At 38.1% G+C, this 16,046-nt stretch overlaps 1 protein-coding gene across 2 annotated transcripts; it reads left to right on the plus strand.

The window, feature by feature from the left end:
* Positions 1–7,522: 7,522 nt before the first annotated feature.
* Positions 7,523–15,544, plus strand: LOC134748861 (arrestin domain-containing protein 1-like). Of its 2 annotated transcripts, none has more exons than XM_063683685.1 (8): positions 7,523–7,635; positions 7,831–7,965; positions 8,363–8,464; positions 10,162–10,286; positions 11,304–11,402; positions 12,001–12,183; positions 12,717–12,905; positions 13,546–15,544. In XM_063683685.1, exons 2-8 carry the CDS (start codon positions 7,848–7,850, stop codon positions 14,083–14,085), a joined length of 1,356 nt encoding a protein of 451 aa, XP_063539755.1. In that variant the 5' UTR covers positions 7,523–7,635; positions 7,831–7,847; the 3' UTR covers positions 14,086–15,544. The 2 variants fall into 2 exon arrangements, with proteins under 2 accessions (XP_063539755.1, XP_063539754.1); XM_063683684.1 differs by having other exon boundaries at positions 8,363–8,512; positions 13,546–15,542.
* Positions 15,545–16,046: the final 502 nt, after the last annotated feature.

The following is a 16,046-nucleotide window of genomic DNA, read 5'->3' on the forward strand; positions in this document are numbered from 1 at the left end:
AGGTATATAATGCAATTACAAGCTTACGTAAGCACTTTAACCTACTTTATCAGTGTGTACCTCCTAGCCTAGCGGTTTTGCGCTTTTTTTTTTCATTTTAATACCTATTAGGGTCATTGAACTTAAACGTAAAAGTTTAAAAAGTTCTTAATTAAAGTTTGTATTTAGGGGTCCGTAAAAATCCCCACTTAAAACTTCTTAAAACCCCTACTCCTGTTTTTATTAAAATTTATGCATTTAGTTATTTTAGTTTTATACTGTGATGCTAATTAGTCAGTTTAGTTTTTAGGGTTCCGTTGGTATGGGTGCTGGTGGCCACTCGTGGAAGTCCACGGCCATGACACGTTTTATCTAAGATCCGTCACCATAAAATGCTTATGGCGCGGCGGGATGGCGATGGGATGGCCACGGTGTCATTTTCGTCCACACATCAAAGGTAGTGGATCAGCGATGGTGCGTACGCACTACGCATCTACGCGTGGCCCATTCTATAGTGCGTGCTCAGCTCAACATCTCACTGGTCCAGCGCTGGGCCATCGTGTAGAGGAGCCATATTATAATTTGAGGAATGTGCCCTGCCCAGTTGTATTGCCAGCACTACTAGTTGGTCATTCCCCATACAAACAGGTCCTCCATGCAATGATTTAGGTTGGGCATTGTGATATGGAGTATCTAATTTCAATATACCAAAAAGTATCAAACATCAATATGCTAGGAAATTTGATTACACACATGCTGATACTGCAACATAGTCTGGCCAGTCTGGGCTATCAAAGTCGCTGCCAACTTAGCTTGGTCTAACTCTAAGCGTAAAGGCCGCCGTAAAGCAATTAGTATTCTATCTATTTAAGTACTACCGAGCAATAAAAATATACAATAAGTTACCTACTGAAATAAAAAATACACAAAAAAATCATTTATTCACAAATAAGCTCAAGTCCGTTCTATTAAAAAAATCATACTATACCATCGAAGAATATATGCATGATGATCTATTATAATTATAAACAAAGTTCCTATAAATTTTATATTAAAGGAAAAAATGGAAAAAGTTCCACTTCCGGCAGGATTTGAACCCGCAACCTCCGCAATCCGTGCGTTGCTCTTAACCAATTGAGCTACGGAAGCTCCTATATTTAGAAAGTAATAAAGTAATAAATATGTACCTAGCAATATAACGTTAAGTAAAAATATACTTTGTTATTTGTACTAAATAATATATAATATTTAGTTAATGTACTTAGTTTTAAGAATAATTGCCATACCCTACCAGGGTGCCATGTGATCTTTTTCCTTTGTAACATCTGTATTGTACCATGGTTTGCAATAAACGATATTGATATTGATTGATTGATCTAGCGTCCGCACGTACACAATTTAATCCTAAATTGTTTTTATTTTTTCACCTCAGCAGCTCGAACAAGCCTACTTTCGTCGCTCCAGGGAGTGAAGAAAGTGCGACTTTCCTCACTCCAGGGAGTGAAACAAAGTAGCTTTTTAATTTAGTGAAGGCCATATATGAACTGCCACTTCATACTTTTATTACTTTTTTTTTGCCTGTATTATTCGAAATACATTTTAACCTTTAATATGTTCTCACTACTGAGGGAAAAAATTATGTGTGCAACACGAGAGCAAAGTTATTTTACATCTCGTGTTTTTGAGTCCCTCGCTACGCTCAAGATTCTAACTTAGAATCACTCGCTTCGCTCCTGATTCAATTATAGAATCTTTCGCTTTCTCGGGACTCAAAATAAACACTCGCAAGAAAATCCAACTTTCCTCTCTTGTTGCACAAATAACTATTAAACTGTTTTTATACAGCACGCGCACGTACTAATAACATAGAGTAACTTAGTATCTCTTATTAGTCTGTGGAGTAACTGATACTAGAGCGGTACTGTCATAGTAAATTCACTAATCACTTTAAAACTAAAAATGAAGATTTATAAAAATACGATAGAATGTATTTAAATATAGATAAATGATTTTTTTTATTTGCATTAATTATTTTTATGATTTTGACCCATGTTCTTTCACTGATATGCGTTAAATTGTTAAATAACAAACGAAACCGTCAACGCCATCTATACGACTGTAGGCCAAAACTAGTAGCGCCCTCTGAACGAGAATCAAATTTTCTTGATTTTCGAGGCACGTTTTTTCCTTAGACTGTATCCATCTATTACGGAGTTATATCTGTCTTTGCTAATAATAATACCAATTGCTTGAATGATCTTCACTTATTGTAATTCTATTGCTACAAAACCCTACAATAATACAAATCTGATCAGCCAGCAGAACTTACGGAACCCTCTACATTAAGCCCCTACTCAAAGCCTACTCAATGCACGCCATGCTCATAATACCACGGAAAACAGTAGCAATTCACGCGAAAATAGACCTCCGGCCTACTGCGTAAGAACTACCAACCTGTTATACCACCGTGGTTTTCGCGTTGTACAGACAGATAGACCACAAACCCGCTCTGTGGAAGCCGATTCGCACTTGACCTCATCTAAGAGGCCTCGAGCTACATTCGAAATACAGAATTCAGATGACGGTTCAGTTAATCATTTTTACAGATTTAACGGATGTTACGGATGGGGCTTAAAGGTACCTTTTTCTTTTGCTTTTTCGTAAATAAATCTTAAAAGGTGGCGCATAGCAAAAAAATTTCTTAAGTAATCTGCAAAAAATTGCCTACATCGCGGCGCGAAGCCGCAAACACGAGTATGGAGACTATGGAGTGCAAGGCCTATTGACTTCCTTGGAAATATATGATATGACCCTTTAACTATGGATGGTAAAGAAAGGATCGCAATCTCTTATGGCAGAATTGTTGTAAAAGTGACCGCGTTAAGCTTTAAATAATAGTTCCTAATCTCTCTGGTGGCGCTAGTTAGGCTCTGGGACATGAGTATAACATGAACCATATAAGGCAACAAATAACCCGACCAAATTACGTAGGTTGTTTTTGGTAGTATTTCGGTGTATGGTGGCGCCGCCTAATTACTCTTTTTTGATGGACACTTTTCATACATAGAGATTTGGCTCCTTTATACAGTCTCCATGCCTTTAACTTTATAATTGCATATGTATTGTCAGGTGTTGTCCGTTTTCAAGATAAAGTTGCCAGTAATTAACATAAAAATATTTTACTATAGCAACATTGCTCCCAACAACTTTGGGAACATAAGTTATCTTTATCAAATATTTTGATTCGTGTTACACTAGCCTACCAATTATGTAAATAACTATTTATTAATAATGTTTTTTTTTTTCAATATAAATTATTATCTATTTAAATTTGTCTTTGATTTATATTCTTTGTCAATGTCGCTAATGTCGCTGTCCAACTGCTGTCGTTGAACATCGACGCGCAAATTTTATTTATCACTGAACCAGAATTATACCTAGGTGCTGGTAATCATGGACTACGGCAATGCCCATAGAAAATGTGCCAAATGCGGGGCCACGGCTTCAGAAGATATGTCAATAAAATTCCATCGCTTTTCTAAACCGGGAGTGGGAACAACCTAAATAATATTTTCAGGGGCAGCTGCCCCCCCCCCCCCCTAATAATAATAATCTTTTTTTATATCGATTTTTTTTTGTACGAATGGTACTGTACCGTTCATTATACTACCTTAAACATAGAGATACAATAATATAGAAAGGACGTTTGCCTTTTTAGTCCAGTCTTTGCCTGCAACATTACAGATCTCGTCACTCCAGCGTTGTTTTGGTAACACAAACGACCGAGAGGTATGGAAAAATCTGGAGGAGGCCTTTACTCGTTAAGAGGTTCTTAATTTAATTAGAATAAATAAATATATATATACTTACATTAAATTCAATATCTAAACAATAATAATTACTATATTTTGAAAATATAAACGAATTATTTTTTATTGTGACATGTTATAGCTAATATTATTATGAAATTTTTTCTTTGTATTTCTTAATTCTAATTATTATTTTCAATTATGCTTAAGACATGAATTGTACACCAGTTATCATACTAGAGTTAAGTACTACTTACTAAGTAGTACTTAGATATATAAATTCAAATAATAATAATAGTACAAACCAAACTGAAATATGAAATGATGCATGTGATTAAAAAATTAAGGAAATAAAGAGGCTTTTTTATTTTTATTTATTTAATATAGAGAGGAAATGGCCCCTCTCCCATTTGACCGAACGAGATGCTCTTATGGAACTCAGTAGGAGTAGCAGAAAAAGCGCTATTATTGTTTGTCCTTGCTATAGTCTCACTTTTCCTTTCTGCCTACTGCTAAAAAGTCCTAAGTGACGTAGACTTTTTTTGTTGCCTACCGTTTTTATGGTGGGTAACAATGAACCCGACCAAATTACGTAGGTTGTTTTTGGTCTGTTGTCAGGAATGTTTAAACGTGTTTTTAATTTTGTCGCATTGCGTATGTTCTGTCTCTCTGGGGCGCACGCGTATTAAGGCTTCTTTAGACTATGTGCGATGTGACGTATGACTCCACACTCGCAAACTTCACGGCGATTTCGAAGTTTGGGTCTGGCCAAAATGGCGAAAAAGCATCAGCTGATCGAGCTTAACCGCTACTTATTTATGGCATCATACGTGATTTAGCCATTTTCCATTTTGTTTTGTTGTAAAACCGTAAAATATAGCCGCTTTATATAATATAATTATTATATATCTTGCCACATATATGAGTCAAAATAGTGTGTAATGTGGAGTCTTGCCAGTTCGCGCTTCGCGCCTCCTTTGACGCGAGCTAATAAACCGACAAAAAACGGAGAACTAGGCGCGAAGGCGTGAACAATCTGCGAAATCGACGCCACACTTACGTTCGTGGCTTCGCGCATGAGTGTGGAGGGTCCTTAATAGCTAATAGCACATCTATGTAATGCTTGGTCTATGACCTTAAACAACTATTGTGAGGAACGAAACGTTATCGCAGTAGTGTTGTACAACAATAATCGATTAATCGATGAAATCCTCATCGCCGCTGTCAAATCTTCATCGATCAGACAGTTGTGGGAGCGAGAGAATTCGGTTGAAAACATATGGCAGTGAGCCGCGAGTGGGAGTGAGAAATGCTGGAGGGCCGTCTCGTACACGAAGGGTGACAATCGGAACACTATTGCTGCGATTACGTTATCCGTACATCTTTATCTATCTGTTAGTCTGCAAAATTCCCAAAATTGCGAAATTGAAACAGAGGAATATTTCGGAAACTTCTCATATTTTTGTATTTCTTAATTTTCTTATAACATATAAACTTTTCATTTTCAAAATAGAACTTTCAGTAACATTTTCAGAATTTTCTGAGAACATTTCCAACTCTTTGTAAATTTACATAATGGGGTTGGACGTTGGCGCCAGCATAGATTGTCCTGTCAATCCCCAGAAATGTGTAAAATTTTTGAATTGAATTTTAAGCTAAATTTCATAGAAAAAGGGGCAAGCTATGATGGCGCCATCTATGCAAACCTTTGACAGTTGCCAACCTCATTTGCACATCTGTAGTATCAAGAGCCGTTATAGGTACCTAAATGAAATTTCAAGAAAATGTTTTATCTGTAAAGTAAAGGGGCCCACTGACTATCAGTCCGCCGGAAGGTATCGGCTGTCAGTTAGAACAAAAATTTGACAGTTCCGAACAACTGACAGGACGAAATCGTCCGGCGGACTAATAGTCAGTGGGCCCCTTAAGAACGCTAAGCACGAATAATTTCGTACATAGCCTATTCTCTCTGTCGCACGCGGATAATTATATTGCTGTCATACTCGCACATCGCGCCGTCGCCGCCGGCATCATGGGCGGTACAGCAATATAATTTATACGTGCGTGCGATAGACATAGGAACAGGCAAGTCAATTTACGAAATTCTTCGCTTAACGTCCATATATATACAATAATAAATATCAAATTTAAAGTTGAGGCCTTCACTTTTATTTATTTTTTATTTAATAACAAAAATTAACGTGATTTTTAATAATATTATCTTCTCTAAGAACAAATTAAATTATTTTCTATGAAAATATTTTAATTTATGGTTTTTCAAGTAGACACACTACTATTTAAACTATAAACTGAAATAAATGTCATATACGAAGAAAAAAATTACCAAAGCCTCCAGTGTCCAGAGCTGGAAACGAACCAGCGTACCCCGTTTACCGGACAGGTGCCTGAACTGCTCGGCTATCCGGTCACGGTGGCATGGGTCGAATCTTCCAAGTATATGACAATTCCCGAAGGCTTGTGGCGCCCCCTGGCCATCTCTAAGGTAGAACAGTATGGTTCGACAGCTCTGGAAACTGGAGGCTTTGGTCATTTTTTCCTTCGTATATGACATTTATTTCAATATTATCTTCGGTTACCGCGATAGTTACTCATGAAATAAAACTATGAAAACGGATTATATCGCGTATTTAATTTATAATACATCCCGACGTTTCGAACCCTTTACAGCGTCCGTGGTCAACGGGTGACTGAGGAAAAAATTACAAAGTGCAAAAATACCCACATACTAAAATAATGAACAATCATAGACTATAAACTTTAAGGCTGGTTGTACATGCAAAATCGGTTCATAAGGCTAGTTATACACTACAATTATTTTCAAGTAAAGATTTATATATATACGCGATAAAAACTACGCCGGCTCCAACCCTACACCACGGACCCGAGAAGATTTAATTCACTCCTAAATTGTAGGAGGGTATCCCAATATGGGACCGGCAACAAACTCGGCGGGACACATCTTTTCAAAACATATTATACTCAGAATGTCCAACATCATACAACACTAAGGTCTCACAGTCTGTCTCGCTTGCTCCTTTATCAGATGGACTACAGGATCCCAAGCTGGTGGTAGAGAAAAGCCATCTTCCCTATTAAAGTTTGGATATTTCTTAATCTCAATGGCCTCGCGCAGCATTCTGGGTATGTAACGCTTCTCCTTGGCAAGAACCAGAGGCTTATCAAACTTGATTGAGTGATTGGCTTTATCCATGACATGCTCACAGACTGCAGACTTAGGTCGACGGTGCTTGACATCAGCTATGTGTTCCTTCACCCGAGTGGAAATGCTCCGTTTCGTCTGCCCGACATATGATAGGCCACACTTACAGTCCATTTGGCTACGGAACCCTAACTAGTTAAAAAACGCTGTATAATGGTGAATGGTTAAGAAACACGTGGGGCGCGAGTGCGACTCGCATTTGATTGGTTTCTTGTTAAGTTGCTTAAAAATTGTATTTAATTTTTCAATAGAAAAATACATTTCAATTAGTTAATTACAAATTAGTCAAGACATACATTAAATATTAGAACCATTTTAAATCCATTAGTTAACTATATCGATATAATTTGAATCGTTTTGAGTTTTGACTGCTCGTGATCGTCACTATATCAGCTTAATGACATTGACAGCTGTCAGTGTCACAGGACTGCACACTTCGTTCCTCCCGAAATCTACGGTGCCTTTTTTTTACAATTTGAATTAAACCGTATTGCAAAGGGATAGAGCATCATTTCCTACAATTACCTTTCGTTTTTACTGCCGAATGTTAAATTTATTCGAATGGGCTGGGTGGTTGACAAAAGGCGCCGGGTTGACCAAAGTTATGTATGTATACTTTTTAAAACTATAGTTTCGGATATATTATTTTTCATTTCATAATCAAGAACTTTCGTTAAGTTTTGTTGTACAAAACCCCTTAAGTAATTCCAAATTTTGCTGTCGAATTGTGTTCAAGAGACGAGTGATAAAAATTTAAATTAGGATAGTGCAATGACGTCGATTATATATATTTTTTTTCAGTGTAAGAGGTATTCCTAATGTCGGGATTTGCGAACGGAAGTATAACTTTGGACGAGGAGCGGGACTTCTACTATGCCGGTCAAGTGTTGTCAGGAAAGCTTGAGTTTGGTATCAATCAGCCACTTCAGTTCAAGGGTAAAAATAGTGTCAAACTTATTCTTAACAGATAATTGTAATTCATTTGAATTTGCACCATATTGTAAAGTGATTAAAGTCTATTATAATGTTGTTTTGAGCCAAAATAATTGATGTTACTCTTACTTTATTAAATTATGTTTTTTAATTGCTCAAATACTGTCTGGTAACTTTTAAGACTCTGACCATGCTAAGTTTGCACTTGGCTATGACAATGCATACATATCTCAGAATAGGAGCAACGTCTTTGACATCTCTTGGCATGAAAACGGCTTGTTTGGCCTCAAAGATCTTTTTGTTTTTCAGTTGATTAATTCGATATCTTACCCTCCTAATAACTGTTAATTAAATTACTTGATATGGTAATGTGTGCATTGTTTTTTTTTCTGTTACTCAGCCATCAACCTAGTGTTCCACGGTGAAGCCAATGTGTCTTGGGAGGAAACAGAGGTGGAGGAATATGACGGAGTGCGGAGTTACAATAACATACAATATGGCGGTAAAGAGGTGTTCTTCCATGTAGAGCAATGTGTTTGTGGAGGTGTTGGTATGGACTTATGAATTTTTTTTATAGAAAATATAGTACATTTTTAACTAATTTCCAAATTAAAAGAGCTAGTTTCAAACAATTTTTAAGTACATAGTTGGTTTTTGTTTTTACTTTTTTTATGTTTGTTACACAGCCCAGTGTGGCTATCACCGGTTTGGCACTGTGACATGAACACTAGCATGAACGTAATTTTCTTTCTATGCATCTCGCTCGTACCAACACATTAGTGTGAGCGATATGTATAGAAAGTAAATTACGTAGACTTTGGCATATATGTCAGTGTTGACACTTTCAGTGACTCATGGTACGGGTACAGGTCTCGTCTCATATGTATTTATCAAAGTCCCATTTTGATTATGATCATTTTAGGGATATACTTATCAATATTTGAGCGCTTTTGACATTTCAACTGACGCCTGGTGTTAGGGTCCTAGAAATAGAATCTCGGACTGTATCAAAATAGGCTGGGCTGGTTTATTTCGCCTTAATTACAATGAGAAATCCCGGCCAAACAATTATAAAAATCTAATTCGGTATTCGTCTGTTGCCGGTGAAGTAGGTATTGCCGAGTCCGGCCTATTTTGATACAGACCGCGATTTTATTTCTACGTCCCAGTAGGACCCTAACACGCGGCTTCAGCCCAATATCAACCTTTGTGCATTTCGACAAGCTTCACGATGACGCGCCGTGCACGACAGGCCTGGCGTTCAAAGGCTTAATAGACTAGGATTTGGACCCAAAAAGTACCAATTGCTGATGAAGACCAGAATGGAACTTAATGAAACAAAATTAATTTCAATTTATTAAGGTTATTAAGCAACTTGTGCTCTTAGCTGTTGGGCCCTCGAATAAATAACGGAACTCCGTGATGAGATAATAAAAAAAAAAAAAAAAAATTATTTCAGATCAAAAGCGATCCATATTTTGTTAGTAACATTTTAGCCTTAATACTATGTTAGTAACCTATATCTACTTAGACCTACCAATGACTACTTCTGTCCAGTACCTAATGAGCGGGCAGTCAAGGCGCTCGGCTAGCGCCCTTAGCATGCTGTTAGTGCTGCCGCGCACACGGAGTAATGAGGCCACTCTCTTCCGTCTAATGGCATAGAAGTCGTCCGTTCGCGCCTCGGCGAACATGCCTGACGCACTATAATGCATTCTATCCTATCCTATACAGCCCTACAATGTATAGCCATGACCCTCGAATAATTAACGGAACTCCGTGATGAAATAATGCATCCTATCCTATACAGCCCTGTATAGCCATGTTTGGGCCAATTGGGCCCCTTTAAAGTAAGCAGAAAATCAAACTCAACAAACCATTATTTTCATTGGCTATTACAAATTACAACATCAAACCTTAAACTTAATTTAAAACTTTAAAGGCCGGCTGCGTGTGCGGTAGACGTGCACGTGCGCTGAAATGTTTGAGCCGCGCACGCACACGTCACGCAAGGACGCAAACGGTGTGCCGTCTCCCATAAGGATCTGTATATTACAACGCGCACGTCTGCGCACACGCACCCGGTGTGCACAAACCTTAAGGTTCATTTTATTTTCACGTTTACTCTTCATATCATAACAATTTGAATCATCTTTATTAGCCTAGACATTACGCTCTATATTCAAACATTTATCCCAGGTATATCTCAGCTGCAGCCCGTTAGCCACGTCATTCCATTCCGGTTCCAAATACCGCCCACAGTGCCTTCGAGCTTTGGTACAGGAGATGACGATGAAGAGAGAACCATTTATTACTTTGTCAAGGTAAATATTCCTTATTATGGAGCCATAAATCTATGATGGAGCCTATGGTCCTGGGCATAGATTAGTATATGTTGTCCTGGGTTCGAATCCCGGTAAGGGCATTTATTTGTGTGATGAGCTGATGAGCACAGATCGTTGTTCCTGAGTCAGGGGTTTTTTATATGTGTTTTCATCACACTCGCTCAGTAAATGTGGAATTGCACGCAGGCTTAGCGGAAACTATAGAAAAAGCGTTTTCCCTAGGGAGTTATGAAGTTTCTAGTATTAAAATTAACAGTTTTTGTCCTTATACTTCATTTTTGTATCGCAAGTGTGATGAAAAACATTGTGTAACTCGGGGCGTAATAATATTGCAAACTCGAGTCTACACTATACTAACTACACTCTCGTTTGCAATATTTCACTTACGCCCCATGTTGCACAATGTACTATTGTGTATTACATACATATCGTTGTCTGAGTACCCTCGCCACAAAAGCCTTCTTGAGCTTACTGTGGGCTTAGGTAGTCAATATGTGTAAGGATTGTTTATAATATTTATATACATTATAACACTCTATTGTCTACCTTATTGGAAAGTATGAAGGTTTATATTAGGTAAACGGTACTAACTATGCGCGTCGTTGACCCGTGGACCCGTCTTTGTCTGAGGAGTTAGACTTAGAACGCAATGATGCGGTTTTTTTCTTGCGTTTTCAGTCTAATTTCTTGCGGTTTCAGTCTTTTAAGTGCGTACGCTTATGAAGCATGCCGTACAAAAAGTGTAAACTTTTTGCGGTTCTGAAACCGCAAAAAAATAATCGCAGTGCGTTCTCAGCCTTAATAAGTATGTTGATGTTACATGTCTGTTTTGTTATGTGTGTCGTTTTCAAGCAAAAGGTACCACATTGTCGCTTGTCATAAAAACGCTCTGACAGGTTTTTCGTATAAAGGTACAAGCAATTTTCGGCCTTATGTTAAGCGACAATGTGGTACCTTTTGATTGAAAACGTCACATAAACTTCAGTAATTTTCTAGGCAGTTCTCGAGTACCACGATAGCCCTGTACTCGAGAAGTTGAAGAAAGATTTCGAAGTGGTGGTGCCACTGGATTTGAACCTCAACCCAGAGATGCAGGTACATGATAAACAATAAAATTAGTGTATCTAATGGTCACTATAGCCTAGGCGCTTGTAGTTGGAAGGAATTCGAAGGTGTCTCATGCACGTTGCCGAGCCTTTTTGGTAGATACCTATACAAGTACATATAATACATGTTAGTGCAGTCTCAAGTTTTTGTAAGGTTGGTGTTCCACCTGTCCAATTTATTGTTCCAATATGCATTGAGTCTCACTCTCTCACTAAGCAAAATGTGAGACGCAAATGCACATTGGACAAGTGGAACACCATACCACCCTAATGTAAGTCCCTTGCCGTGAACAAAGTAAGCACTGCTGGCGACGTAGCAGAAACGAGGAATTAACCATCACAACATTATTATTACATTGCATGCATAATGTTCTCGATGTATGTTTGAGCTAAAAGTTAGCGTTCGTAACTTCAGTGACATTACGGTACATCAAGCGGGGCTGATGATGGAGACAAGGTGGCCGTAGGAACTCTGTAATAAAACAACGCAACTTGATTACGCGAAGCCTAATGAAAAGTATAATCTGCAAAAAGAAATTGCGTCGGAAATTGACTTTTTTCCCATTCACCGAATTTGATACATTCAGGTAGAAAACGAGGTTATCTTCGAGGAAGCCATCAGCTCGTGCTTCTGCGACTCAGGGCTATTGAAGGTGACCGTGACGCTGCCGGCCACCGGCTTCGCCCCTGCCATGGTGATGCCTATTGCTGTCAAAGCTGACAACCAAAGCTCGGTGGAGGTCACCAAGATTCTCTTCGAGTTGGTTCAGGTATGTATTATAATCATGGATGTATTTTCTGTTAGATTAGTTAGATAGCGAAGGATCTTCCCAACGATCAGTCGAACTGTAATAAACTTCGAGATCGGATCTTCTCTAGCTGATCCTTTTGGTACGTCATTTGTCTCGTCTGCTCCAGTTTCTTTCCAAATCTGTTACAAATTAAACATGAAACTTATTGCATCAGATTTTAAAACGTTGGGGTAGAATAAACAGGGCACAGGTAAATTTTTTCACGTTAATGAATACACAGGAAAATAATATACGGGAAGGGATACAAAGTATTATTTCGCCGTTGCATCTAGTGACGTTGAAACACCGCAAGAGGAATAATACCCTTTATTCCCTATTCATTAATACTAGAAGACAACGTAAAAGATGGCTGTGGCAAAATATGTCATTTAACGTAAAATTATCTGGCTCTATTGAAACTGGGTAATAAGATGGATTTCACATTGGCGCCGCAGTCGGATGTGGCACCCACATGCGGCTTACAAATGAACACAATTTTTTTTCTTCAACAGAGGGTAAAATATTTCAGCACGGACCCACCATCAAAAAAAGAGGAACCGGAAACCAGGCTCCAGTACTCTAAAACCGGCGCCGTTCCAACCAAGACGAGGAGAAACTTCGAACACAACTTTCAGATACCGGACTTAATACCGGTTATCACACAGAACTGTAATATCATCAAAGTGGGCTACTTCATTAAGGTAAGTCCTTTGCCTTCTCGACTTAGCGGCCAGATTGCCGAAATGCGTAGAAATGCATGCAAGTAGCGCATGAGTACCTAGTAGACGAATCTGGAGGCACCTTTAAAGGTGTCAGGTGTGGTTAGTTAAAAATGTTAAAATAGTCGATCCAAAAAAATGGCGTACAGTGGGATCTGGCTCCTGTTTCACCACGATGACAATTGTCGCCTGACATCGACAATTCAGCGCACATTGGACCGATGGCACGGCGCGCAATGGACCGTCGTTTAGCTGACCTATAAATACTGTAAATAGTCAGTCAGGAAATTGTCACGTCGGTAAAATAGGCCCTTGTCTGTAGTGGGCCATAATAACAATCTGAGGATCATACAATTTGAAACCAAAATTTAACCCTTTGAACGCCGTAAGTCATCATTAAAAATGAAACATGCCATATTATGAGCGCAAAGAAGCCAATAGCATGAAGGTTAGATTTTCAGCGTAGGTGCGCCATAATACTTATACAAGCGTTATTTGACGACTTTCAGCGTTTTTGGCTCCCGAGTTGTTCATACCTACAACAAGAGCTAAACACATTAAGCACTATACTACAACTTAAAATTTGTGCCTGTTTACCAAATCCAATTTATTTTATTTACAGATTAAACTAGTACTCAGTGGCTGCAACGACGACTTAGAAGATGAAATGGAAATCTGCCTCGGCCAAATTCCCATACGAGAGATGATAGACGGCGAGTACGTACATCCCTTACAAAGTGACTTGCCTAAAGGCCCTATACCCCATCCAGGAGAACCACCTACAGAAATACCCCCTTATGTATATCCGTCACAGACACTAAAAGTTATTTCTAATTATACTGTAAGTGCTTATCCGTATCCTAATCAAAATCAACCTTACCCAGGTGTTGATCCTAGCGCTGGCGCGAACCCACCATACCCTGGTGGGATCCCACCTTACCCTGGTGGGATCTCACCTTACCCTGGTGGGATCCCACCTTACCCAGGTGGTAACCCTATTGCTACCCCGAACCCACCTTATCCTGGCGTCCCTGGACCTAACCAGGGAGGGTTAGGTCCAGGGACGCCAGGGTATGGTGGGTTTCCTAGTAACCCTGCCCCTGTGATAGGGTTTGTGGTTACTCCTTACAATACAAGCGCGCCTCCGGAGAGTCCGAAGTAACTTTCACGGTACAGTTTTAACGTCAAGTAATATAGGATTCACAAATCGGGAGTCTTCGAGACAAAATAATTTGAACCTTCTGTAAAGCAATTAAATTTCATATTTAAATGACAGCGCCAATCCTTGCCGTGTCGGTTGTTCGCGACCGTTACTGCTGCCATATAATTTACTATGATATGAATATGAAATCGAACTACTGTGTTCTGTGTAGGAGGTTTGTACTTCTTCGACTCGAAACGCGCACCGACTCAGGCGGTTTTTGAATCCTACATAATACGGCACCGTCAGATATTTCACAAAAACGTACAATAGTCAATAATAGAGTTGGCCGGTCGAAGTATTTTACAGATGGCGCCAGCATAGCTTGCCCTGCCAATCACTAGAATTATGTCAAATTCTTGGTTTTTTTAAAGGCCTGGATGCCCTTTAAGCCAAATCTCATAGAAAAAAACCAGAGAAAGGGGCAAGCTATGATAGAGCCATGGCTATATAATAGATGCATCTATGCAAACCTTTGACAGTTGCCGAACCCATGCGGGGTAAGTGAAATTTTGCAAACGAGGTCTTTAGATGCACGACACCCGCAGGCTGGAGTGCATTAAAGACTTGAGTTTGCAATATTCTTACCCCCGGAGTCACACAGAATGTTTTTCATCACACTTGCGAAAAAAACTAAATTTTAAGCAAAATAATTCTTAAAATACGGTGACATTGGTATTTATAAACAAAAGGGTAAAAACGGGACCCTATTACTAAGACTACACTGTCCGTCTAATTAAAGTAAAAAAAAAATTTTTTCCATACAAAAAAATAATGTTTTACCACAGCGAAATTTTTTTAGGAACTTCGGGTCAAAAATTTTGTTTTGGCCTCTAGTATGTGTGTGCCAAACGGCTAACCTGTACATCGATTTGCGGTATTTTTATACGAACGGGTTAGACTATATTGGCTGTCTACTTAAAAGAACTGCCGATGGCGTTGTAAATAAACCTTCAGCTTTGCTAATGAAGTCGCTTTTTGAGGGCCAGGTTATTTAAAATATATCTACAGCTAGTAGAACTACAAATTACGTAGGTAGTTGTTAAAAGCTTACTAAATAAGCATAAATGCCATAACAATAAAGAAAAAGAAATAAAAACAATTATAACTTTTATAAGTATTTCTTGTTGTACTACCTCATGTGCATTTGTAATTTATGGAAACTATTTTTGTACAAAAATGTTGCTTTATTCGAGGCATTTTACTTATCGAGTACGAATAGTAAAATAATCACAAATCGAAATAATGTATACAATAAAATGATACTATTATTTATGTAAGCTGTAATGTCGGTATGTGCCATTAAAATAAAAGGTGCTATATTTCAGAATGTAACTACTTTTTTACGATATTATAGGTATACATTTATATATAATTTATTTCTTATTTGTTACAAAATATGCCATTGCGGAAATAAATTATTGATTTCTTATTCAGACATACTTTTATTTGTATATTAAATAAAAAGAGGTGTTTTAAAAAAGCTTTTATTAAATCTCACAGGTCTAACATACGTAGGTAAAATGTCTTTCTTATAAAAAATTAATGCTCTTACTCCCTTAACATCATTATAAAACTAAATCATCATTCAAAGATCAAAATGTAAGAAACTGTTTAACATTTTAAAATAAAGCCTTTCATATAAAAATACACGAGTAGAAAATTAACATTAATATGAGGTCTTCATTCTTATATCTAGAATTAGGCACTAGGCATAGGAAGATAATAACAATGTTGTATACATAGGTATATAGTATATCTCTTTTTGTGTTCAAAATCGCGAATACTAGCACGCTACACACTTAAGATAATAACCTAATAAAATAGTCTAGCAAGCCAACTTTGTCAGTAGAAAAAGGCGACAAATTTGAAAAACGTAGGCGCAAGAAGTCTCCAGTACAAATTTAGAATATAGCACTTTT

This window comes from Cydia strobilella, chromosome 17 (assembly GCF_947568885.1).
Source record: "Cydia strobilella chromosome 17, ilCydStro3.1, whole genome shotgun sequence".
NCBI lineage: Eukaryota > Metazoa > Arthropoda > Insecta > Lepidoptera > Tortricidae > Cydia > Cydia strobilella.